Below are 27,966 nucleotides of genomic sequence, written 5' to 3'. Positions count from 1 at the left end.
CTTTTACAGTCTACGTTGAGAATTATTCGAACTGAAGCGTTCCATATGTCATTTTGTAAAGTAATGATAAAAAGATCCACGTAAAACTGTCGAAATCCCGTGAATTCATTACTCTAACGACTGTTTAGGACCAAAGTCGCCTACTCTGACGTTTAGCTACAACTAAATGTTTGCACTAAAAACACGCGTTTACTATGAGACAAGCCAGCATTCTCTTACAACCGTTGGTGAAAGTATTTTCCATATTTTCCCGACTGACTCCGTAATATTCCATTTCTACGGTATTCTAAATTGTTCGAGCTAGGTCCTGAAACTCTTCATTTTCAATTCTAAGACTCCAAGAAGCGTAAAACATTGAAAACGCGCAAGAGTTACAGCATGTTGGTTCAAGACCATGATAAATAAATTAATTGTTGAAAAATGAAATTTCATGAGTTTCAGGACCTATTTTAGGACCTCCATATTCCCGTTGTACAATTTGAAACGAATCGGTACATCTAATTCGGAGAATACTTTCATCAACGATTTGACTTCTCAAATATATAGAGGCTGACTCTTTCATATCACCTTAATATGTTGTAATTTAATTTTCAAAATATATATACCCAATTTCACATAACTTGGCCTTAAGTTATTCTTCAAATGTTTCTCTCCTCAACTTTCAAGCCAACTAGATCGCAACATTTATCCCACAATTCTCTTGCTATCTTTTCGTCTCGCGCTGTTACTGAAGGAGTTACTTCCTGAAAATAATGTCGCAGATAACATTGTTTTCTCCATAAATAATATTAACAATGTACGTTCAAAATAATGGTTTTTAATATTACGTAATGATATACGATACCTTGCAATCAACAAAATATTTTCCCGAAACTCCTTCAACCTCATCACTTATTGATAAATATATTGTCGTCTGAGCTCCTTCCTTAGAGGTCTGAAAATTTGAGTAATAAAATATATTATTAAAGGAATATTTAATGAAATATGTATACTGCAGAATGGACAAATAAAATTAGTTTAATTATGAAGTTAAATTTATCTCTTGTCATGTGGCAGAATTCTGCCGTCACAATTCAGCATAATTAACGATGGCGGTGAGCACGAATTTTCTAATTTTTTAATTTCAGCATAGGTTGGTGACACTCGGTGTCATCTTGGGCGATCACAAGACTTACTAGAAAAACTACCTCTTAAAATAATATGACAAACCTTCAGGAATAGGCCAAGAACTTTCATAGAACATTTCCAGGCAAAAGGCATATTTCTAAAAAGATCTGTTTTCACCACTCCTGGATGAAGACTGTTAGACGTGACTCCTAAAAAATATCATAACATTGTTACAATCACACATGTATAAATTCCAATACGAAGTTACACGAAACGTGATTCGTACCTTTTGCTACAGTAAATATTATTAATAAATAATGAATTATTCTTACTCGTTTCAGATAATCGCCTTGCCATTTCATTGCTGCATATTAAATTATACAATTTACTATTAAAATAGACCTTCAAGTCGTTGAAGCTTTTTTCACAATTCATGTTATCACACTCGACTCTACCCAATCTGTGAAGGATTGACGATACGTGTACGATGCGACTGGGCGCCGACTTCTTCAACAGATCTGCAAAATATTTACTTCGAATAAATATCATACATACGTATAGGAATTATTTTTTGTATAAAAGTGTTGTTAAAATTGTATTCATATTACACACCTATCAATAGATAAGTCAATAAAAAGGGACCGTAATGATTAATCTGCATTCCTATTTGAAGACCATCTTCGGTCTTGTAATTCTCTTTTATATGTGCTCCAGCGTTGTTAACAAGAACATCTAGACGGTTTTCTGTTGAAATAATCTCTCTGGCAAATTTTCGTACCGATGTTAAAGAACATAAGTCCAAATGATGAACCAATATGTTTTCATTCTTCGATTGATTTATAATGTCTTCTGAAATACAATGTTAAACTTCCATTCTAGAGTTCATCTTGTACTGAGAAAAAAGTTTGGTTGAATTAAAAAAAATAAATGCTTGATATAAATGAGACAGTTACCAGCGGGGAAACTAAAATGCACTTAAACCAAGTACAAATACTCCCATTCGTACAAAAGAAATTTTATTATTAATATGAAGTATGTACTCAAAGAAATATTTAGTTGTAGATTGTGACGTCTCGATATGAGAAATCACATCTCGGAGGTCAGCGAGGTTTAAAGAAAAGAATAAATATGTAGGCCATTCAGCTGAGCCCTACGCGGACATTTCAATATGGATGGTGGTATGGTATAGTGTTACGCCCTACGTAACGCTCCCTGCACGTGCGTTCGTAATGAATAAATATATATATTGCAATGGTATGCACTTTTGACCGTGCCTATGCACCGAAAAACTGCATCCTTCGAGGGTTCGAGCCTCACGACTCCTGAGACCGAATTTAATTAAATTTCAAAAATAGGAAAGAGAAAGTGACTGGCGAGAGAGCGAGGAGAGCGTTTCACGAGCGATCAGCTGAGCTTGTCAATATTTCGGATTTTGGGAAGCCTGTCCGCGAGAACCAGTTCGAGCGAGTTTTTCTAACGCTAAACGCTCCGGCGCTGTCCGGTCTAGAATGGAATTTGGCAATCTGTTATGTTTACCTTTAGTGTTTTCGGCACTGTATAAGTCTCTACATGCAAGAATCACTCTCGCGCCCCTCTTAGCGAAATCAAGAGCAGTTTCCTTACCTATACCTAAAAGAAACTCGGTAAAAATAACAAATATGAAACATTCCCTACTTCGCCAATACGCAAAGAGAAAAATCATGATTCACTTCGTATTAAGTGTCGCAAAATTATGTTGATAAGCAACCGTTATAACGTTATTGCAAAGCTGCTCTTAGATTTTGTGATAGATGCTGTTTTGGAGAGTATCGAAATTGAGAACGCTAGCAGCAACATAAAAATAAGTGCAAGTACATCAATAGTACATTGTGCACCAAGGAGGCAAAATGGGTTTTTTAACACCCAGCATGACCTTGCGATACGAGTCATAGGCTCGCGAATGGGCACGCGGGGCGTAAAGGACCTCTGCATCCATGGTACACACGATACTTTATATAACAAAAGCATGGGTTACGCGTCCTTTTGCGTACAGATATGGACACTTTTTCGTTCTAGGACGTTTTGAGGCTTTTTCCTGTACTGCCCCCACTCCATCCCATTTATTGACATCTTCTGTTGCAGAAAGGTCAACTTTAGGTACCGAAGACAATCGCGAGAAGACGTGTAAACTATGCTTGTGTGACATAAAATGCATTTATACAATTATTTATTTACGCCGCCCTATGACATTAAAAAATTGTGAAATCAATCAGAATCTATTATGTCCAAATATACTGATATACAATTGTACACACCTCTGTTTGCACCAGTTATTATCACGACGTGGTCATTCAACGTCTTGTCCGTCTTAACTTTACCACACGTTAAAACGAGATACGTTTTCACCACCGCCGCCAATCCAGTTGCACATGCTGCATAAATAATTACTGACCAAAGACACGGATACTGAAAAAAATTAGTGACAAATAAGTATTTCCCACAGTTAGAACAATTATTAAATTACTACACACTAATAATTACACTTTAATAACTTTAGAGCCTCATGTTCTACATTCAATACCATTATCTACATGAACTATTTTGGAATTTATAAAAATTTATAATCATGTGTAAAAAAACCTTCGCCATATGCATATACAGTATAACGTGTCAAAGTATCAACGTGTGACACTGCACCTCAACGACTATTTCGGCGCATCCCAACCATGCGCAGCGATATCCAAACGAGAGAAGGGAGGTCGCGCGAGAAGGAATCACGGACTGCAAGTGCGAGGCGACGAACAGAGTTCTCTTCAATTTTGTAAGTGGAACCGCGAGGATCAAGAAGTCTCTCGTGGATTCTAGCAAGGATCGCGCGCGCATGCATTTTGATCATGGCCAAAAAATTAACTTCTCGAATTATTATCGGGATCGAATCGCGAATCGCGTGACGCTTAAGAACACTAAACGTTTGTGTTGGGATTCGTCCTTATCCTCTGAGGACAGGGCATTGCCTCTCACGACTCGGGCTAGGACTCAAAATCCCGAAGCGAACGTATGCCTTTTTATTTGTTTATTTTCAGTACCTAAAACCAGTGAGCCTGTCAAAGCCGCCATCCCACATCCTTGTCGCTCCAATCCTTCCACAAAAATCCTACCAACTTCTCATCGGCTCTGCATTGTGTCAGACTCCGACTACCATAACCTCTGACAAACCTTAAACCAGCCAATCGCTGCGATTGGATTATTTAATATAAGTCGCACTAACCCCCGTAGAGCACAGCTCCGAGAAGAACCATAGGTCGCGGAAATCATTAGTCTGCGGCCCCTATTACAAGGAACAGTTCGTCGAAGACGAACTGCCCTTCAGATCAAGGTTGATCAGCCACCCTACTCGGATTAGAATTCTCACTTCCAGTTTAAATAAAACATTTCACGGAAGGATGCATACCCCTTACCGTTATTTCAGGGGATTCTCGATAAATTATGCAAAATATATTACCACCCTTGATTTAAGTCAAGCTTACTTCCAAATTTCTCTGTCTGAATCTAGTAAAGAAATCGCCGCGTTTGCCGTCCCGGGAAAAGGCCTGTACCACTTTGTCCGAATGCCGTTCGGATTGACGAGTGCACCGGCTACCTTTCAGCGGTTGATTGACTGTCTTATCGGACCTGAAATGAAACCCCACGTGTTTGCGTATTTGGACGACATTATTGTTGCAGCGCGTTCCTTTGATGAACACCTCCATTAGTTACGGTTAGTGTTTGATCGACTTAAACAAGCTGGGCTTACTATCAACCTAGATAAGAGCCACTTTTGCGTTCTCAAGTTAAGTATCTGGGATTTCTCGTAGATGCGGAAGGCCTTCGATCCCGACATGGTTGCTCCCGTGTTGGACTTTCCTCCCCCTCGGACTGTAAAACAACTTCGCCGTTTCTTGGGCATGGTAAGTTGGTATCGACGGTTTATCCCTCAGTTCGCCCAAATTAGTGAACCGTTAACCCGTCTACTCAGGAAAAACTTTGTGTGGATGTGAGACCACGAACAAAATTCCGCTTTCCGAGAGATTCAACGTCGTTTAACTACCGCTCCCATTCTTCTGTGTTCCGACTTTTCGTTGCCTTTTATCGTGTAGACAGACGCGAGTTCCTTCGGTTTAGGCGCGGTTCTATCGCAAGAATAGGGCAATCGCGAGTGGGTCATCGCCTATGCTAGTAGGACGCTTAACGACGTCGAGCGGAAGTATACCGTCACCGAATTGGAGTGTTTAGCCGTTATCTTCGCAGTTGGCAAGTTTCGACCTTACATAGAGGGTTACCATTTCCGGGTGGTCACGGACTATAGTAGTCTGCGCTGGTTGCATAACTTGAAAAATCCAACCGGGCGATTAGCGCACTGAGCTCTTGCTTTGCAAAGTTATGATTATGAAATGCTCTACCGAAAAGGGAGTGCCCATACCGTCCCGGATGCCCTCTCGCAGGCGGAGGAGGATAATGTCTCAGTCTTGTGTACCGCTGAATTAGACACCAAGGATCCATGGTATTGTCAGCGCGTGGCAGAGGTACAGAGGGACCCTGATAGATTTCCTGGCTGGCGTTGCGAGGGTGAACGTTTGTATTATCGTAGGGCAGATCCGATAGTTGGCGAAATATCTCACGATTTCGATAGCTAGAAATAGATGTTACCAAAAGACCTGAGATACTAAACATTGCAAGAGTCTCATGATGACCAACAAGCGGGTCATTTAGGCGTCGACAAAACCTTTCGTCGGTTAGCCCGCGACTACTTTTGGTTCGGAATGTTTAACGATGTGATGACTTATGTACGCCGTTGTCAAATGTGTCAGAGCATTTAGGTGGAACAAGGGCGTTCGGCAGGATTGTTCGGTTCCCGTGTGGTAGCACAACAGTGGGATATGGTGGCCGCGGATATTATGGGTCCATTTCCACCCAGTAAGAAACAGAACGTCTATCTGTTGGTTATTCAGGACGTCTTCACCAAATGGGTAGAGTGCAAGCCGCTCTGGAGAGCTACGGGAGCTCTTATGCGAGAAGCAATGGAGGAATTGGTCCTTTGTGGGTGGGGCGTACCTAAGGTACTACTCACGGACAACGGTACCGAATTTGTGAATTTCGCGCTGAAAGAACTGACGGAATCGTATGGAATCAAGTTTTGTCGAATCCCTCCGTATCACGCTCAATCGAACCCCGTCGAGTGAGTGTATCGCGTCCTGAAGACCATGTTGGTGGCGTGTCTAGAAAATAACCATCGCTATTGGGATAATCACTTACCAACCCTACGTTTCGCGTTTAATACTGCCCATCATAGATCCAGAGAAGACCTCCGCCGTTTTTGACTTTCCCACGCTGCGCAACTTGAAACAACTACGCCGATTTCTAGGGATGGCCTCGTGTTATCGGAGATTCATCACAGAGTTCGCTACCGTCGCTGAACCCCTGATCAACCTCACCAGGAAGCAAAGGGAATGGGAATGGAGTTACCAACAGCAAGCGCTCTAGACGAATTAAAGCTCCAGTTAACGTCAGCACCAATTTTGGTCTGTCCTGACTTCACCCTCCCGTTTACGCTCCAGACCGACGTTAGCAGCGTGGGCCCTGGAGCCGTCCTTACTCAGGCCCGCGACGGTGACGAAAGGGTAATCGCATACGCCAGTCGTGCCTTAACCGACGTCGAGAGGAAGTACACGGTCACTGAACAAGAGTGTCTTGCGGTTATATGGGTCATCCGTAAATTCCGATATTACCTAGAGGGCTATGAGTTCACCGTGATCACAGCAGCTTGCGATGGCTCCATAACCTTAGGAACCCGACTGTGCTGTCTTCAGCCGCGAAAAATCGCTCCGCCAAGCTGGCTACCCCGTTCCACGGACCATTCGTCATTAGCAAGGCGCTATCACGAGTGGTCTATGTAATAAGCGATCTTCAGGGGAACTCCCTAGGGAAGGTTGCCATAGAAGACCTCAAACCTTTCTACTCTTAAACCTTCCCGCAGGATCTCCCTTTTCGCTCCAGTCACTCCGTTTCGAACCGGACAGCATTGAACCTGTTACAGTCACTTCTCTTTCAGAATTATAACCGCTTCCGTATCATCGCAATCCCAGTCTCAGACCCGATGGCGGATTTGGAGGGATGGGAGGATGTCTCCGCCGACGAGGGCCTGGATTCAGAACGGGAGGACGAACTCGTCTTGTCGGCCCAGCCCATCGAACAACCCGAAGAAACCAACAGCGATCCCGGGGACTTCGAGCTCGTTGACGAGGAGGTGAACTCTGATCCCGAGGGGGACCGCTCCTCGTCGGCCAATTCCACCAGATGGCCCGACGATTTCGAGATCAACGACCTCGAGTCCGACAACGAGGACGAGGCAACGTACCGGACGGCCGGCTTCGACAGAGAGACGACACGGAAACCCTTCCACGAAACCCTTCGTCGACGGATACGATTCCGAATCCGTCGCCGCTGCTGACCTATCGGTTGGTCGATCCACCAGAGGGGGTCCCTGACAGACTCCGCCTATTTAGAACCATGTCCGGGCAGATCGACCTGATCCGGCCCTACTTGGGAGGCCTGCTCTGGCTGGAAGGGTACCAGTCTGGGTTAATGAATGCGTTGGGGAAAATGGTCATCCGTTTAGGGCATCAGGGCCGCGAAGGGTGCGGGTTAGCCTGGCCCCTTCTCAACAGAACCCAGCCGGTGTATCGGTTCAACGCCTGGCTAGGGGCAGTGAACCCCTTCGTGGACGCGGCCACCCAAACCCGGGTAAAGGCGACGGCGCCTAAATGGATGCTGCCACGCAGGCTGGGGAGGAAGCCACCGGCACTAACAGGGGCACTCAAACGGAGGACAAGTCTCAGGAGCCGGCGGCCACGATCGCGTCGAACCCGGAGGGGCCCACTCTCGAGGCCATGGAATGAACGCCCTCGGACGTTCCTAGCCGGACCGCAAGGTCTCTACTATGCCGACGGTGTGTGAGTGATGTGTTATTTTGAACATTTTAATTTTAAACGATTGAACTTGACAACAGTGCAGCAGTCACTTGATTACTTTTACCAATTACTTGGTTATTTTTAAATGATATTACTTTAACAAAGCTATTTTCGAGCTCAGGTATAATTTTGTTTTCTCAGTGGCAAATCTCAAAATAGAGAATATTTTGCATATGTACTGAATCACTTACCGTCATGCTTCTTCTTTACAACCGGTGACCGTAGAGTCCGATTTTAATTAGCAACTTTCATAAGTATGTTGGAGTTTCAGATTTCCATACTGAAACCTTAGAAAGAAACACTGTCTAAGCACTGCACTTTTTTCACACGGTATTTCAAAGAACAACTAGGTAGGTAGCAACATTTAAGGGGAAATGAAAGGCGTTTAGAAATTTAATCGACGTCGTTAAAATAAAATTCATCTGTACCCTTTTTGGTGGTAACGCCGTATTGGATATTTAAGTGGTAACATAAGATGGCACGTCACGTTACCGACATTTATATTTATGTTGAACTGTGTTATATTCTACGTTGAAAATTATACGGAATGAAGCATTCCACGTGTCATTTTAGTAGAATAATTTTAAAAAAATCTAAGAAAAGTGCCAAAATCTTGTGGATTCACGATTTTTAATACTCTAATGGACCAATGACGTCATCTATGACGTTTAACTGCAATTAAATTTGTAGTCCAAAAACACGTGTTACCCGCGGGACAAGCCACCATTCTCTTGCAATCATTCGTGCAAGTAATTTCCAAAATTTCCCATCTGATTCTGCAACATTTCATTTCGATCCTGAGAAAAAATAATTATACATATTCATAAACCATTATATGTGATTCGTCAGATGTTATTAGGTCCGAAAAATGGCGCGACCTCATTGTATACGATCACGTATCATCATACATGTTTGTATATGTATGATCAAATCTAATTAGATCGCGACATTTTTTGCGTGTGCTCACATCTGAGGAATTAGATATAATCGCACATGAATATATGTAATTAATTTTTGTCGGGCTGTTGTCACAAAAATCAGGTTTCTCATCGGACCGAGTTAACTAACAAATTTCACGCTTTGTTCTGAGTTTGTCCAAGGGATCGTTAGTAAGGATTTGTAGATAAGCTCTGTTTGAGACCCTGGAAAGTTTATCAGAGTTGTCGGGAATCAAACCCGGGACTTATGGAAAGAAGTACCCGAGTAAAAAAATTACATATAACCATATGTAAATCTATACAGTCATGTACTCTTTTGTATATGGTTATTTAAAACTGCATATGATCAAGATAGAATGATGTCTGATCATGTACGAAACGTATACTGTTTATGTATGATCAAATGTAGTATCATATGTCATTATACATGGATGCCTACGTGACCTGATATATTTTTGAATAGCTATCAAGGAACAATATATAATCAGATATAATACTTCAATATAGATATAATCGGATATAATACTATATCAACTCAGGCAATGCAATACCTACTTATTTATGGATTCATGTATGACAAGATATAATTGTGTATAGCTCCAGAATTAGAAGTATATCTAATTATGTATGTCGTGGCCAAACTGTAAAATCTGGCTTTTTGTAAAACGTCTACTCGTTTTATTAAACGTGATCAAATAGTCAGATATTCATTCAATTCTTTGCTTTGTTTTACAGTTCAGCCAGCAATTTTATAAAGCGACAAGGCATTTCTTAAAACGACCAACGACACAACGTCCTATTATCAAACTCATTATATTGTTTTACATGTTGACTAAATCATTTGTCATTGTATGAAAAGTGTACATAGAATGAAGAATATTATCATCTACATATTTGTTCCATTCATGTATGTTCTGTAGATTACGCGAATAAAATAAAAATGCTATCTTAATCATTTTACCATTTTTTATTAAACTTTCATAATTATTATCATTCATTATTGGATATTAATAATTAATAACATATTATAACATTACACCGGTTGATGAAATCAAACAAACACTCTATGACAGGCCGGTCTTAGCTATTTACGACCCGGCACTTGACACGGGGGTTCACACGGACGCGAGCGCGATCGGATTAGGGGCTATCTTAAGTCAGAAAAAGGACAAGGAAAAACAGTTCATCTTTTATTATAGTCGAAAAACGACTGTAAACGAACAGAAATATCAGTCGTTTGATTTAGAAACGCTTGCACTAGTAACCGCATTAGAAGTCTTTCGAGTTTATCTCTTGGGAATTAAATTCACAGTCGTTACCGATTGCAGTGCGGTAAGAGCGACTGCCGAAAAGAAAGACATTCATTCTAGAGTAGTGCGATGATGGGTGTACATGCAGGATTACGACTTTGACGTGGTGTACCGCCCAGGCGCGCAATCGACTCACGTGGACTACCTTAGCCGAAATCCCGTAGATTGCTTACTTATCGATATTAACGAGGGAGAATGGATAAGGACTGTGCAGGAACAAGATCCGCGTATCATGGTGATACGACGAATCTTGGAAGCCGGAGGAGTACAACCCGATACGAAGCAATACTTTGAAAATTATGACCTTAAGGGCGGAGTAGTTTTTCGAAAAAGCGAATCAGAAAACAAGTGGGTGGTTCCACGGATGCCACGTTTTTTTAAGATGTGTCGCGACGATCAGGGTCACTTCGCACTTGAAAAGATTTTGGAAAAGGTAAGGGAAAATGACTGGTTCTCCGGAATGCGTCGGTTTGTGTTCAAGTATGTTCGAGCTTGCCTGAATTGTTTGTACTATAAGTCAACCTCGGGACAAAAAGCCGGGGCTCTTGCACCCCATTGAGAAGGTCGCCGTCCCGTTTCATATCCTGCATTGAGACCATGTGGGGCCATTTGTTCGGAGTAAACGGAAGAATACGCAAATTTTAGTAATTGTAGACAGTTTTACGAAATTTTTCGTTCTCGAGCCTGGCCGAGATACGAAAACAAAATGGGTGATCAAAGCACTTGATCAACTGTTCGCCATCTTTGAAGTTTCATCCCGAAGCATAAGTAATCGAGGAACTGCTTTCACGTCCCATCGTATCGCAGCATTCGTGCGAAAGCTCGGGGTAAAACCTATCCTAAATGCCGTGGCTACACCCAAGGCAAATGGACAATGTGAACGAGTAAATCGGACTTTTTTCAATTCGCTCGCCGCTACTAGTGCAGGGTCGCCTGAGGACAAATGGGACCAGTATGTCAAGCAGGTCCACAGTGTGATTAATAATGCTATTAATTGTACGACTCAAAAGAGTTCGGTACAGTTACTTTACGGGTTCAAGCCTTGTAGTGCTGCGTATTCGGCGCTGATCGCCGAAATTCAGGTATCCCTGGACCAGGTGGACCTCCGAGAGCTTCGCAAGGAAGTTAAACGAGCCACGGATGCCGAGCAGTTTCTGCTGAAGGCGCAGTCCGACGCCAAGAGATACAAGGCGCCGCGCTACGACGTAGGAGACGATGTAATGGTGGCTGCCAATCCTGCGGCGACGCGACAGAGTCGAAAGTTGATAGCTAAGGCTAAAGGGCCATTTAAAGTCACGGCTGTACTTCCCAACGACCGGTACGAAGTCGAGGACCCGCGGTAACTCCGAAAAGTCAAGGGACAGAAGAGTGTCGTTGCAGTCAACAGTTTACGTCGATGGATTGCATTCGACGCTCTTGAGTAGAGCAAGGTAAGATTCTTGTCACCCGAGCCTAATTTTTCTCCTGTATAGATTGAGGAAGGAAAACACGATCGGGGTTGGAATCGAGGTCGACCGAGGCGAAGCCAAGGTTCGACCACATTGGGCCGTAGGAGACCGATGAGCGCGCTGGAGTGAAATTCCGAAGGATCATTGGTAGTTGGACTACCAGATGGCCGCATGCGGCGCTGCTGGAGGGTCGAGGCGGCAAGGATGAGACAAGCGACGTCACGGGGTGGAGTCATCGTTGGCCGAGTCAGGGGGGCTCTAGCTCGGGTCTGATGGCGCAGACCGGGTGGTACGGGACCCATGGCGTAGGCCGGTGCCTTGAGAAAACCGTTGTTGGTCAAGTCACGAGGTGCTCTAGCTCGGTGTCGGTGGCGCGGATCGGGTGGTAAGAGGCCTGTGGCGGAGACCGGTGCATGTGAGAACAGTTTGGTCGAGTCTACAAGGCGCTCTAGCTTGGTCCTTGTGGCGTGGGCCAAGGGTTAAGGGGCCTCGCGGCGAAGACCGAAGCCACGGAAAGCCACGGGTCGGTGGGACTCAAGCGTAGTCCGATGGCAAGAAGGTACGGGTTAGAGACCACTGGCAACGCCGACGTCAAACTGCTGAGGAGTCGGGTCGCTTCTAGCCGAGAGAGCCTCCGGTCAGGTACTCGTGCCGCAGGTGGCGTCCAGCAAGGCTGTTGACCGGGGTCCGGGCCAGCTGTGCAAGACGAGAGGGCGGCTGAAATTGCGGACATTCTCACGATCTAAACCATCAGCTGACTGGACCAATGCATTACCTTTCTCAACCTAATCCCAGGCGCCGCCCTGATAATGCCGGCAACGCGAACCGTGTTCGGTGATGGGCCTGATCACCCCATCGCTAAGTGGACATGTGCCGGGTTGTGGACACGACCGTTACAGGTTCCGAGGATCCCACGTCAATGCTAATGCCAGCGAATTTTATAAAGTTGTTTCAGGTGGACATGAGAGGTGGAGACAAAGTGTGCCGAGGATGACACACGGGTCAGGGAGACCGAATGAAGGCGCCTTCCTTTTCCCTCTGGACCACATCACCCCATCTAACTCTTGAGAAGATGTAAACAACGCGAGGGATGACCCAATGTACAATTTGGCAATAATATCTGATTTGAGTACTTAATAAAATGAAAGTACTAACATATTTGGCAAAAATAGTTGATTCTCATTTTTTATTAAAAGAAAACGGTTTNGTAAAGTATAGATTTTTTATATTATATTATGTATTTATTAGTACAGTATTGTATCGGGTCCAAAATCAAAGTGCGCGAAACTGTACCATGGCCATTATTTCGGCATACGTAGGACATGCGCAAGTAGGATGGCGTAAGAGTAGGGAAGCCTCGAGAGAGGGAAGCGCGGCTCGCGAGCGCGGAGCGTCGCGAGAGCGCTCTCTGCGATATCGATCGTGGTACGATAAAGAACGATTTTCTCTCTTGGATGTCGACCGCGGAAACATATTAAAAAAAAAATAACGTTTTTCGGGGGTGAACTTTAAAGGTCCGTTTCACCCCTTAAATCGCCGAGTTAGCACGTATAAAAAAATACGTCCCTAATGTTCTTTCATATACTGTAACATATCACAGAATGAAGAAAATCGACGAGATACACCTCGGGTTCCTTGGTAGTTATTACAGGAAATTTATGCACTGATAGAAAAAAGTAGTACAGGACTTTTCGACTCCTTTTTCAATCAAGATAGCGATGTATCAACCGTAACTACGAGCTCTGTTATACCCTGTATAATTGGATATACTTCCGATTCTGGACCTATACACAATTATATCTTGTCATGTATGAACCCATGAAAAAATAAGTTTTGCATTGTCCTAGTAGACATAGCATTGCATCTGATTATATATTGTTCCTTGGTAGCTATACAAGAATATATCGAGTCACATAGGCATCGATATATAATGACATATGATGCTACATATGATCATACATATATAGTGTACGTTCCACATGTGATCAAACACCATTATGTCTTCATCATGTGCAATTTTAAATATCCATGTACGAAAGAGTACATGGCTGTATAGAATGATATACGATTACATATAATGCTTTCTTCGGGATGTTATTCGGAATTATTTGAGCTAGGTCCTGAAACTCTTAATTTTTTATTCTAAGCCTTCTAAAAGCGTAAAACGGAAAAACGCCAAGTAGGTTTTAATTCACATTGAATAAGATTTTATTTACGAAAAATGAAATTTCATGAGTTTTAGGACCTACCTTCGGGCCTCCATATTCACGTGATAAAATTTGGAACAAATCAGTACACCCAATTCGGAGAATACTTTCACGAAGGATGTGAGACCTTTCAGATATATGTAGGCTGACCCTTTCATATCACCTTAAATCGACGTACCATCTTACTGCAGTTTAAATGGACTTCTTACTCGATCACGTACAATATCTAGGTACACTCACTTTTATTCGTATACGTGTAGCTTAAAAATGGTATCGCAAAAGCAAGTCTTTAGTAGATATCGAGATTCCGTCTGACTGAAGCAAGTTTCTCATATAGACTTATTTTTTACATGTAGAATTTGCCAGCAACGGACGTGCGCATGTGTACGCCCTTATCCGGTTATACCTAATTGGATATCCAAGAGGAGAAATGAGGTTACTTATTTTCGCATCCACTTAGAAGACATACGTGTGGTAGAAGAGTTTCTTGTCTAGAGATCAGATAACAAGTTCGTCTTGGATCTAATCCGCTCAAAACACATGCTGTGTACAAAAATGTAGCCAAATACATTTATCTTTATTAAAGTAATTGCAAAAATAGCTGAAATTTCTCCCTTCCCCATGAAAAGCTCAAATCAAGTATTCTTGCGAAATATAGTAGAAGACTGATTTGGAGAGGGTTTCACTTCACCTTAAGGGAATCAAATGCATATCAAGAATCAGTCAGTATCAGGGCAAGGTTGTCCTTATCTCCTATATGGTATATCCATGTCGGTCAATTTGCCCTCTAATCTGTAAATATCTAACTGACAATAAACTAATATTTACTATTCTTATCCAGCAGGATTGGCTCAGTTTGCAAATGAAGCACTTGTGTACACTTGTGTATTTGCGGATCTCTTAATATTCAGTGAAAAGCAAAGAAGATTAGTTAGAGCAGAAGGTCCCATAACGTCATAATGTATTTATCCGTACACGAGTATCATCGCTCTCTCGTGCTTCTCTTGTCGAATTAATTTCTCCCACAACCACTCTCCCCAGAAAATATTATTCGTAATTATCCCTCTTTGATTTGAAGAAAAAAGAAGCACGCGTAAATAAAATCTCAAAAGACACCTTAGGTGTAAAAAAACTTCGCCAAATTCATTCTTCTTTCTTTCTTGAATTGCAAAAATAATTCAAACCGTTTTTTATTTTAATAAAAAATGATAATCAACTATTTTTGCCAAATATGTTAGCACTGTCATTTTATTAAATACTCAAATCAGATATTATTGCCAAATTGTACATTTTGTTCCACGTGATACAAGGTACAACATGGGCAAAGTCACGAGGTCGCGAGATGGAAACTCGATCAAATCAAATCAAACGGTAACATAAATCATCCCGATTGGGGGAAATGACCACGGCCTTGACCCCGGTGATCAAAGGGCGAGAAATTACGAATTCGTCTAAGGGTAACCATCGTGTCCAATAGTACGTCATAGAACGCGGGCCAGAGTGGGAACCCGACGATGTAGTAATAGGGCCCATGGATTCCGCGGGTATAAAAGGCGTGGATTTTCTCTCATCGAGGTCCTTTCTGATCGAAGGAACCTCTGGACGTGGTAGCCCAGTGCTGCTCCTCCAGGAAAACATCCTCAATTCGCGATACCCTCGCTAAGCGTGACGGTATTGCGCGGCTCCCCCTGGCAAGTGGATTTAAAAGCTCGAGGAAACGAGGCAATAGCTGCCGTTTCTCACGAGAATAGCAAAAAAGTTGATATGCTTTTAGTTTATGGTGAGTGTCATAAAAATGCAATCAGAGCCAAAGCTATGTATGCCGAAAGGTATCTTGAACGAAATCAGCCATCTCGAGCCATATTTGAGAGAATGTGTGAATCGCTTCGACGAACTAAAAGTTTTAATGTTACTAAAGGTAACGTAACGGAAACTGCTACTTCTGGTGGAAATACTATTGCGGTCCTAGCAGCGATAACAGAAAACCCTCATATTAGTATGCGGCAGATTTAACGAGGATTTGAAATTAGCAAAATAAGTGTACTACGAATTCTTCATAACGAAAAACATCATCCCTATCACCTAGCACTTCATCAGGAGCTCCGTGGAATGAATCAGGAATTCCATGGTATGAAAACCGCGTTCAGTTCTGTCAGTAGTTCCTGCATGAAATGAACAATGATAATTTTTTTTTTTTTACAAAAAGTGTTGTTCACTGATGAAGCAACGTTTACTAATCGCAGGTAAATTAATTTGAAAAATACGCACTATTGGGCACCAGAAAATCCTCACTGGATGAGATAAATCGACCACCAACGTCAATGGAGCGTTAATGTGTGGTGTGGAATACTGGGCAACCAATTGATTAGGCCATATTTTATTAATGTTCGACTAACAGGACAGAAATATGCTAACTTTTTGAATAACACTTTACCATCTGTATTGGAAAATGTACCATTAAATATCCGTGTACAAATCTGGTACCTGTATGATGGTTGTCCTACACATTACGCATGTATGTAAGGCAAGTACTGGATATAAAATTTCACAATCGATGGATTGGTCGTGGTGGACAATTTCTGTGGCCTTCACGCTCACCAGACCTTACTCCTTTAGACTATTTTCTGTGGGGCACATTAAAAGATGCAGTGTATCGGGAACCACCAACGACACCTGAGAATATGAAACATCGTATTCGCGAAGCATGCATTACATTCAGTCCGAATATGATTCAGAATGCAGTTTCTTCATTACTTAATAAATTGTATCACTGTATTGATGCCAATGGATATCACTTTGAACACTTACGTTAGTTGCGATAAGCCACTAGTCACTCACTGCCACGTAAACATCGTTGTCCTGCGGAAATCTGTGATAAGGTTGAATCTTCAACTTGATATTACGTGAAGAAAATTTTCAAGTAATAAAGTGAAATTACTCGTTAGCTATTAGGTTTAGGGCTAATAAAGGTCAACAATTTTTACCCAGAATTCAATACTCTACCATATTTTGCTATAAAAAATATAGTGTTCTGTTTAAAAAAACAAAGTTGTCCTTTAAATCTTTGAAACGCCTCGACCTATAAAAAAAATTGATGCACTACGTAGTGCACCATTTTAAACCATGTAACTTTTGTATATAACATTTTTTCGTGCGACGTATACTTTGGAAGTTATAACGGTGCACACGTTGCGTGGGCCATCCGGTATATATAAGATATATATATATATATGTCCTTATTTTTGGTCAGAGATTGGCAATATAAATGATATTGATTAAACCAAATTATAATTAAACTTATTACTGTGGTGTTTTAATATACGAAACGTGTCGCATCATCCATAGGACTACGGTAGCCTAGTGGTCAGCACTACTATAGTCTGTTACCAAAATGATTCGGGTTCGAATCCCCGGTCACCACCGTGGGGATTTTTTCAATGTCAGATGTTTGTATATCTCGAAGATTTCGGGTCCCTGAACAGATCGTGGTAAATTGTTCCTAAAAAAAATGCATTTAGTGCAAAATACATAATACTTTTTTTAAATTATTCCACCTACATTTAGAATACGTCTTATATATGTATAAAATACGTATAATATTATACGTGAATAGTATGTATATTAAATGAAAGTGGAATGTTCACAAATACATATACTATACTTTGACGGCGCGGACATTTGTACATGCCCCAGCACATTCCGTATACTTTTGTATACATCTATTAGACATCTGAATGTTTTAGCCAGATATCAGTATACCATATCTAGTTGTCCGTGTGGGATGTATATTGAAATGATTGGTCCGCATAAGTATCCGTATATTAAGGTGAAGTGAAATACGTGGAGAAACTTGATCGACGTCGGTAAAGAAAATTTTTCAAAATACCTACGTTACTGACGTTAGTTTTTATATCGACAGTGATGTAGAATTACATTGAGTGTTGTACTAAATAACATACTTCATCTGTCGTTTTCATACAATAATTATAAAGAAATCGAAGGAACACTCCAGAAATCCCCTAAATTCATGGTTTCTGATATCCTAACTGATTGCAAAGTGCCACCCTGCGCCATCTGTGATTTCCGTGTGAATTACATTCTCACCCCGAGATCTCGCGTTACCATCGTTTTGCATAGAAGCGCATAAGACACTTTCTTGCCTTTATCCCGTTCAAATCCGAATTTATTGATTATCAGTGTTCTAAATTGTAGTATAATTGTCCTAACACTTTCGTTTCTCATATTAGAGCCTACAATAATTGTATATTTATCGAAATACGAGAGCTCGACGAAATATGATGTGTACGTACTTTTGGGTTCCGGCCATAATTTTGTCGCATTTGTTCACAAATAATATATGTATTTAGCTACTGCCACCTTCGACCTTACTTGCAAGGATACTGAACTACAGGCCTATATCAAATTATCCACCAATAAGTATGCAATGTAATTTATGTGATTCCTAAAAGTGTCTGTATAGTAGAATGGCTAGTCCCCATATGTACCTATATATTAAATCGACCATTTCGAAGTATACGTATTTATGGGTACCAAACCTTAATTCTTATGCGTTTATTTGCAAATGATATGTATATGTATATGTTATATTGTATGTATATTATATTATATTATATACTGCCACTCTCTAACTTACTTGCAAAAATACTGAACTATAGCTTACTGTTACTTAAATTATTCATAAGTATGAATGCAAAGTAATCTATGCGGTCTCCATAGGTATCTAACATAGAAATGCCTGTCCCCGTAATTGTCCGTACGCCAATTAGTTGTTACACTCATTTCGATTTTGTAAAATCGTCATTTGTCGATGCAGAAAAAAAACCATGTTTCCTAAAATTTTACTCGATCACGTCTGATGCGAGAAATGCTTTGTACCGAATTTTACCGTATCTGATATGAGACGAATTTAATCAAATATCGGTTTTCCTGCTTTCACTTCACCAAATCAAGAGTTATCAATTTATGCGGGAATATGTAAACTAGATTACAACGTACGTTTTCATTAAATTTGATTAACGTTTCACAGCATGATGTTGCATAAGAGCAAAGGTATTTCAAGTTTATTCATATTTCTTCAGGGAAGATTATATTCCATGTGTTAAAGGAGAATTAATTTGAATTAAATTGGATTTATGTTTAATAGTATTCGTATTTTTCCCGAAATCCTTTATAAATAATTGATGAACAAATGAATCACAACAATTATTCGCAATTAATCTAAAATAATAGTGCGTAAGGTACTGCCATAGTTAACTTTTGGCTTTGTGGTCGAAATTTCAACGGTCTAGTAAGTACGTGAAAATAAAAATAATTGGATGGTTCTGATAAATTCTGATGCATATTAAAGGAAATGTAAGGATCTGTCCTGAAACGTGACAATGCATCTACAAACTTATGGGGACAGTCCTCGTAAGGGCTAAAAGTCTCCATATGTTCTGTCGGGTCTCTGAATTGGACCTGACAAGTACTATTCTGTAAAGATGTACATATATGTATGTCATGTATATACAAACAGTCTCTTTATCCTTATCAACACTTATTATTTATACACCGTTAAAAATATTCACGAGAGAACCCGTTTAGTTCATTAGGTTGTAGTAAAATTACAATTTGATGCCCTAAAAGTGAATCACTATACATTTCTAAATAATTTATAATTTTATAACATAAAGCAGGAGGTTAGTGCAATCGTGTAACACTTGCGCATTAAATGTATATTATATATATAAATACATAAATAAAATGTTATGAAATTAGTATGTGAAATCTGAATAGAACTTCGGAAATCATATAAAGTAAAAATATTTTTGTTTTACAGGGCAGAAGTCTTAAAAGTGAATGTCAGTGGTAGAACGTGAGGTTAACATATGTTTGGAAGATATCGAGAAGTAATCTAGAATTGACTTTACACACCGTCCGGGGCAAACCACCAACTCGTCCAATGTGTACCCGAGTGCGTCATTGGCGAACCAAGCTAATCTAGTCGTATACGCGCGAGAAATAATAATTCCTTAAGGAAAGTCAGAACCGGGTGAGCCATCGTCGGAACGTTCCAATGAAATACGATCTACTAGTGTCCGATACGAAATCGCGGAGGCGTGCGCTCATTCTGGAAGAATAACTTGTAAAATCTTCGGCAACCTCGGACTGCCGCGCACGGTAAACCGCCACCATTGTTCCCAGAAGACAATTGCGTTTCTCACGCTTCTTCCTCTTCTTGGGAGTATAAATTCTTTCGATCGAGCTCGCGAGACCTCCAGTATTTAACCGAACGCCGGACCGATCGTTTCGCAATCGTCGGATTTACCCGATCTTGCATAAGAGACGAGAAAGAACGCTTTGTCGTTGCCGCGCCGTATGCGTTATCTTGTGCAAAGATGAGGACTCTCGTTGCCATCTTGCTCTGCGTCGTCTCCGCCGTCTCCGCCGTCTCCGCCGTCTCCGCCGTCACCGGGAGCAATGACACGGAGAACACCTTCGAGGTCAGGACACCATTGGGATCCGTTCGTGGATCCTTTCTGACTACGAGACTCGGGAAGAAAATATATTCCTTCCGCGGCATCAGATATGCAGAACCACCTGTTGGGCAACAACGATTTCAGGTGAGTTATCGGTACTTGCTTTTTTCATATCATTTACGATAGATTGTATAAATAGACGTTTTGTATTCATGTAAATGACTACCTATGGATGCGTACGTTTATTATTCCTACGAAGGAAAACTGTTAAATGTAGCTATCTGTATTATGGTTTGGTTGATAGACGTATCACGTTTCTTGTTATCGGTAATGTTGCATACCCACCGAACACACTATGTTACAATTACATAATACTGGAATAACATGATATGTAACGAATGTTATTTAAAAGAGACATTGATATCATATAACGTCGAATTGTTACCGTTCGGAATCATTGTTACAAACTTGTAAGCTTTGCAGTTATACAATATTAGCATAACGTATAACACGTTACATTATTCGTTTTATAACAGTATTATATAGCTGCGGAGGAAATAGTAATACAAATCTTATTTACATGTTATATGTATGTTACACTACATGTTACAAACGTTATGTAACGGTTATATTATTGTTACGTGACCGTGTTTGGTGGGTACTGTTTTGGCAATAAATTCTATATCGTACGAGTTTGATCCCTAGGAAAATAATTTTATTAAACTATTAGGTAACAACTAATTTAAATAAAGTATATTTTTATTAATGCGAAGTGAAGTTAAGCCAAGTAAAAGGCAATACGATTCTGTTTATCGAAATAATTGATATTTTAGTTTAGTGATAAAAGACGACACTATTACGTGTTGTCAACTGAATTGTCATTCACGGAACAACATTTTTTCTCATAGTATATTTTTGAACTAGTACTTGTTGATTTGCAATTATTATGATAACGAAACCCTGTGATAATCTATCTCAGGTGAAATAGTGAAACACTTAAAGCAACATATTTGGAGATTGAATATAAACAAGACTGAGCTCGTTTAAAAGAATTAATTAATAAAACCACGCGGTGTCAATGCAGAAATCGTGGCTCGCGTTATCCTTCGTAGACTATATGTAATTAATAACAATATAGAGTGAATATGTAGGAAATAAAATTAACATCTCACAATTATGTTCGTCAGAAGCATTAAATGCCTCGGGAAGAAACGAAATCTTAAGGAACCTTCGTACAGGTCATATGACAGACATCGCATATGAACGGTAATTCGTCAAAACGAATCTAAACGACTCTTTCCGTCTCAACTGACTGGTACTCGAGTTATTATTACAGAAACTTCGGATGATTCATACGCACAAGTACTCCGACAAGAGACGTATACATACATGAGCCTCGTGATAAAAGAGCTTGACCTTCGCCTCTTGCTAGGTGTGTCAGGTGTGAATGCAATTCAGTTCATGAATTGGTCGCACCTTCTACGTTTTACAGAAGTCATTGGATTAGTAATTAACAAAAGTACAATAAGTGAGTTAACGACAACTATCAAACTAATTTATTCTGCATTGTTCCTATAACTGTGAAGTCCATCAAAGAGTCCTTGGCGAGGAAAGAAATAATACACTTTGCTTCTGTCGCTAAAACTAATTAAACAGTACCCAAGCAGTACATATATGTTATAAAAACGTTGAAAACAGACAATTAACCAAACGTTGTGTAAAGGAAAAAATACTACGTTGAATCAAGGATAAAATGTCGCGCGGATAAAAGAACTTTCTAACTAGAATAAAAACGTTATATCATCGGTTTAAGAAATACGCGATTTCCTAATAAACAAAAAATAGTGGAATACATGTTATAAATAGTGCAAAATCGTTGACTGTAGTCGTATGAAGGAAGCATACTACAAGGAAACGTGTTTTGTATGTCTTAATGTTCGCCCTTTCCACGATAAATTCAACGTTAATGTTGTGTCAATTGTTGTTTATTAAATAAACTACTGTTATAGTCATGTAGTGTGAACATTGTTTAAACATTGATTCACGAAGAAAGTGCAGGAAAGGGAAAACCACAACTGTGGTAACCGCAACTAATTTACGAGGCAACATGAGTACTTATACATAAAAAAAATTGACTTTTGTAATCCTGGGCGTTTATTATAGTTATCATGTTCCTCTGTTTTTACTTACGCGAGAAAAAATAATTATATATATATTCATATATGATTCGTCAGATGTAATTAGGTCCGAAAAATGGCGCGCCCTAATAGTAGTATGATCACAAATGATCATGTATGTTTGTATATGTATGATCAGATCTGATTAAATCACGACATTTTTCGCATAGTAAAGTACGGATAGACGCCTACGTTTTCACCGTATAGTTCTAAAGTCGTTATTTGCTTCCGTTTCCGAACAATTCCATGTTCATATCATACCGCCATATTTTATCTTCATTATATTCTACAATTATTTGCCTAGTATCAATGGTTGTTATAATAGCAAAGTTAACGAAGAAAGTTTTCAAGTTATCTTTAAACTTATAAAAATGAACAGAAACAGTTTTTAATGGTTAACATAGGCACAGGCGTCCCTCAATTTCCACGAAGTATCCGTTCCACGTTTTACGCGAATAAAAAAGCGATAAATAAAGTTTGTCAGAACAAAAGAAAAAATATTGGAAATGAAAGCTAGGACATATAAGATTTAGAAATACATATTTATTTCAAATTGCTTAACGAAAAAAATAATGACGTTCATAAACCGCGTAAATTGTGTTATAATTTACCTCGTAAAAAGAGACTCGCGTAAATTGAGGGAGGGGGGTATTTACGTTAGAACAATCATTTATTTCCTAGTTTAGATAACAAGAAGTAATTCTAAGACAACCCAAAAAACTTTGAAAATATCACCTTGTAGCTTATGAGACTTCAGTCGAATATTCCACATATACGTGACATATAATGCAATAATCCCCGTAATCTGTGCAATCCTCGTGGAACCACTTTCTATAAGAAATTCCCTGCATCCGCACAAAAATGTTATAGGTTAGGCATCTCTCCTTTATAGGCAACTATCCGGACCTTAAACTAGAGTATTCATCCTAGGTGCGGATAGACACCTTCGTACATATAAAAATAAACGTTACAAAGAGAGGTTAGGAAACCGTTGGAGGTCTTTATTTGATATATTTATGAAGTAGAAATGAGGTAAATATGTCACCTTACGTGTCAGTTTTCTTTTACTTTTACCTCTACAACAGTTGATTCGAGTTGAGAAAAACTACAAGCAAACCTGATGCACTGATTTCTTTAGGCGATCATAACATTACGCGCGTGCACACTTTGGGAATGTTGTGTTGTAAGTGAAGTGTCGGGGAGAGGGGCTATGCGAGCAGTGACGTCAAGTTGCTGAAAGTTCTTTTAATATAAAAAATATCTGGGAAACGTGGCATCTATCCATACTTTGCCTTATGCTCACATCTGAGGAATTAGATATGATTGTACATGAATATATATTATTAATTTTTCTCGTGTTGTTGCTACAAATATCAGTTTTTTCTTCGGACCGAGATAATTAACAAATTTCACGCTTCGTTCCGAGTCTGTCCGAAAGATCGTCAGTAAGGATTTGCAGATATGCTCTGTTTTAAGGTGAAGTGAAACCCCTCTCAAATCAGTCGATTCGAATACAACACTTTATTTTAAGGGTATTAGACCAAACTGTCCGAAACTTTGACACATTACTCCTGATCATCTAAGAATTGTCCTGACACGTTCAAAATTCGGATTTTTGAACAAAATTTTTTAACTCAACCCAGACCAGAACCAAAATGGCGTCGAGCTCTCATATTTCGATCGATATACAATTATCGAAGGCTCCGATATGAAAAACGAAATGGTCGGGACAATTTTACGACAATTTAGAACACTTTGATAGTCGATATACTCACATTTGAACGGGATAAGGGCAGGAAAAGTGTTGTATGCGCTTCTATGCTAAAACGATGGGAATACGAGATCTCGGAGTGAAAATTTAATTGATCTGGAAATCACAGATGGCGCAGGGGGTCCCTCTGCAGTCAATTAGGGCCCCAGAAAGCATGAATCCAGAGGATTTCTAGTGTTTCACTTCGATTTCTTGATATTTATTGTACGAAAACGACAGGTGGAGTATGCCATTTGGCACAATATCCAATATAATTCGACCCAGCTGTCGATATAAATACGAACGTCGGCAACGTAGGCATTTAGAAAAATCTTCTTTATCGACATCGATCAAGTTCCTCGACGTGTTTCACTTCACCTTAAAATCTAAAAAATTTGTCAGGGTTGCCGAGAATCGAACCCGGGACTTACGGTAACTCTAGTAGCAAAAAATATTTGTCTTATATGTTCTATATATTTAACGATCATCGTACTGTTTGCAAATATTTAGCAAACATTTGAAATATTTGCGAAAAATTTACTTTAGAATATTACTTTTATAATATTTGTATAATATTCGCTCCATGTCTTTTCGTAATATTTGTCTTATAGATATACAAAATATTTCTTTTCGTTTTAGTATAAATAATTTTTAATTATAATCTGCCGGATACATTATAAACGTTTCAAAAATATTTAGAATCAAAATCACATATTTTGCTACCATAATGAAATAGCGGAACATAAATATTCGCCGAAAGCGATAATCTGAACAGAGTAAATCTGTAATATCAACAGATATTTTTTGTTGCTCCTACAATTTTATAATGCTTCAAATACCCCAGTTTCATTCCTGTCAATATTAATGGCAATTTCCAGCTGCACTTACAGATAGCTCTTACAGAAATGTTTCTGCCGACTGTACATTTGAGAAAATTAAGTTAGCTGAATTAATTGTTTAATGAGACAGCTTCTAACTGTATCGAGAGCAGAAGTTTCCGATAGATTGGCATCTCTAACTTTTAAGCTCTTACTTTTCTCCGTGTAGAGTTCTTCTGCGTGAAACTTCCTTGCATCCTCGATATTGGAGGGTAGTTTCACCCCTTAGAACCGTTTTACCGCACGTATAAAACAATACGTGACTCTTAGAATATGTATTTTCAAAAAATATAAAAAATTAGACAAAATCGGCGAGGAACACTTCAGGAATGTTTCTTGTTATGGCTCGTGTCCACGTAGAAGTAAAACTTGCGAGAGCTACCCTCAGATAGTTCTTGCCATCGTGTACACGGTTTTGCAAAAGAACTTGCGCAACAATTTGCACTCTCCCGTAAGCTCATGTACACGCCTGCTTGCATAAGTTGAAGTTGCGCAAACAGATTTCGAATCGGTCCCGAAATTCTTGCTGCAAGTTCGGAGCGGGTTCGAATGTGTTTTGGGTGTTTCGTTGTATGACACTTTCAATTTCGAATATCTCCCACTCAAGTAAAATTGAAGCAAGTTTGTGATTACCGTGTACACGCCTAAGCAAATTACTCTCGCAAGTCGTCTTGCAAGAACTTGCTAGAGCGACTTGCGGGAAGAAATTTGCTGCAAGTTTATTGGCAGTGTACCTTCAACTGCAAGTCGCTCTAGCAAGAAGTGGTGCAAGTTACTTGCACGTGGACACGAGCCAGTAGACGTTTTACCTTCAACGCGCGTGATGGACAGGCATCGAATCTTTAATACCGTTCTACTAATTGTGAAAATTTCAGCAAGCTGTTCCGGTCAAACCTTGGAGCGATGTCTTCGACGCCACCGAAGAAGGACCATCATGTCCTCGCTACCTAGGAGAAATCGTATCAGAAGATTGCCTACGACTAAACGTATACACGACAAAGGTATACGCATGACACTTATATCCTATAAATTGCATATAAACGCGTAATTCAAAATAATAATTTTTAACAATATTAGCATCGTTAAATATGAATAATCCCGTATTCATTTTACCGAAGAATGTTATTGCATGATGATGTCGACAACATGGTTCATACCATTTTTTAACCGGAGCACTTTTGCAGCTGCCATCGCAAAATCCTGCCGAAGACAAAGACATGGGTCGATCGGTATTGGTATTCTTCCATCCTGGGGGATTTTACGGATTTTCTGGCCAGAGTTACATCGAGGGACCTCAATACCTCCTCGATCAGGATATTATCCTTGTCACTGTTAATTACCGGCTTTCAACATTGGGTACGTTGAGTTAGCTTAATTTACATCGATCAGTTGGTCCACGTCCTGCTGGAGTAGATTAATTAAATTGCCAACGTAAATGGTGGTATGCCGAGGGATCGGGGTAAACTAAAGGGGAATTTACCCGATGCCAGTAATTGGTACGAGTCACTAAAACCAATTCGTCTCATATAAACTGCCATTTCAGTACTGGAGTGAAGTCTCGCCCAAGTGCCAATGAGAGGCGAGGGAATAGAACGCAATCCTATTTTCTGGCACGAGTTGCAACCCCCACCATGTGTTTCACTCTACTGTTTTGTATACCAGACACGTGTAGACGCGTTTTTCTAGGGCGGCAGGCAAATTGAAAGAGCAAATTAAAGCAGTTTTTAGCAATTTTGTGTTGAATTTTGTGTTGAAATGGCTCAAAAGTGGACAGAAGACTCCACCTTGATATTTGTTGAATTGTATCGAGGGAAAGAATGCCTCTGGCATTCGAAACTATTGGGTTGTTCGGAAAGTAATTTCGTTTTTTTAATTAAAATTTTAAAAAATTAGAACAATTGGGGAAACTATGTCTACTTATGTATCTTAGTCCCGGGCAAAAGGAAGTCTGAAATACGGAGATATTAATTTTTACGGGTTTAACACGCCCCAACTTGAGGCGTTGAACTTAGTGGTATTCTATGCATACATATGATTTCGCGCACACATATGCAACGTATATAAGTGTATATTTGGCGCGAAACGTTACCGAGTTTTCTGATTAAATTAGAAATAATTGCTGTTGATGTAATAACGCAAAGAATCGGGAATCTACAAAGTGTACAATCTAGTGTTGAATAATTCAGAAAGAAGATATTCTAGATTAGAAGAGAAAATCTTTACCCTGTAAGGACCAAAGGCACGTATGTGTGTCCTTAGCTTATCGTACCGGTGGTTTAATTACGATTCTCAAAGAGTTCAGTGACTTGCATACTTGGTTCTGTAATATGATTCGAGTATTTCTTTTTTTTTCGCAGAAACTTATTGTACGGCAGAAATTGTAATTTTTGAAAGAAACATTTTTGGTGGAAATTTCATGCAAGCTAGAAATATTAATTTTTAAGAAGGTGATTTTTTACAGAAACAATGATTTTTGTAGGAGATATTCGTCGCAACCCTGAAGTTGAGATTTTTATTTTGAACGGTGGTATGGGGAGAGGGAGGAGGAATTCTGCCGAAGTCAAGAAATTTCTTTAACAAGATACATTTAGGTTGTCGGAAATGTGTAATAGAAATGGTGGTCACGGTTTAGACAGCGCTATTCTTGTTGAACAAGGAATCGAAAAGTCCTGTACTATTTTTTCCT

At 39.9% G+C, this 27,966-nt stretch overlaps 2 protein-coding genes across 4 annotated transcripts in view; one reads left to right on the top strand and one right to left on the bottom strand.

Annotated features, from left to right (window-relative positions):
- Positions 1-566: 566 nt before the first annotated feature.
- Positions 567-14,325, bottom strand: LOC105700403 (retinol dehydrogenase 14). Of its 3 annotated transcripts, none has more exons than XM_012426212.2 (8): positions 14,237-14,325; positions 8,285-8,380; positions 3,402-3,552; positions 1,720-1,956; positions 1,440-1,625; positions 1,210-1,316; positions 845-934; positions 567-743 (listed from the first exon to the last, which is right to left on the bottom strand). In XM_012426212.2, exons 2-8 carry the CDS (start codon positions 8,288-8,290, stop codon positions 639-641), a joined length of 882 nt encoding a protein of 293 aa, XP_012281635.1. In that variant the 5' UTR covers positions 8,291-8,380; positions 14,237-14,325; the 3' UTR covers positions 567-638. The 3 variants fall into 3 exon arrangements, with proteins under 3 accessions (XP_012281635.1, XP_023287503.1, XP_023287502.1); XM_023431735.1 differs by lacking the exon at positions 14,237-14,325 and adding an exon at positions 14,160-14,171 and having other exon boundaries at positions 8,285-8,373; XM_023431734.1 differs by lacking the exon at positions 14,237-14,325 and having other exon boundaries at positions 8,285-8,553.
- Positions 14,326-20,033: 5,708 nt separating this feature from the next.
- Positions 20,034-27,966, top strand: part of LOC105700413 (esterase E4) — a 10,751-nt gene continuing 2,818 nt past the window's right edge. The window contains exons 1-3 of the mRNA XM_012426236.2: positions 20,034-20,619; positions 26,156-26,281; positions 26,465-26,636. Of these exons, the coding sequence (XP_012281659.1) occupies positions 20,395-20,619; positions 26,156-26,281; positions 26,465-26,636 (523 nt within the window). The 5' untranslated portion in view covers positions 20,034-20,394. The remainder of the gene's footprint in view (positions 20,620-26,155; positions 26,282-26,464; positions 26,637-27,966) is intronic.

The sequence above is a fragment of the Orussus abietinus genome, unplaced genomic scaffold, assembly GCF_000612105.2.
Source record: "Orussus abietinus isolate OABI.00-Male unplaced genomic scaffold, Oabi_2.0 scaffold138, whole genome shotgun sequence".
Classification (NCBI taxonomy): Eukaryota; Metazoa; Arthropoda; class Insecta; order Hymenoptera; family Orussidae; genus Orussus; species Orussus abietinus.
Note: the sequence above shows the minus strand (reverse complement) of the source record. Positions and strands in the feature narration are given on the sequence as shown.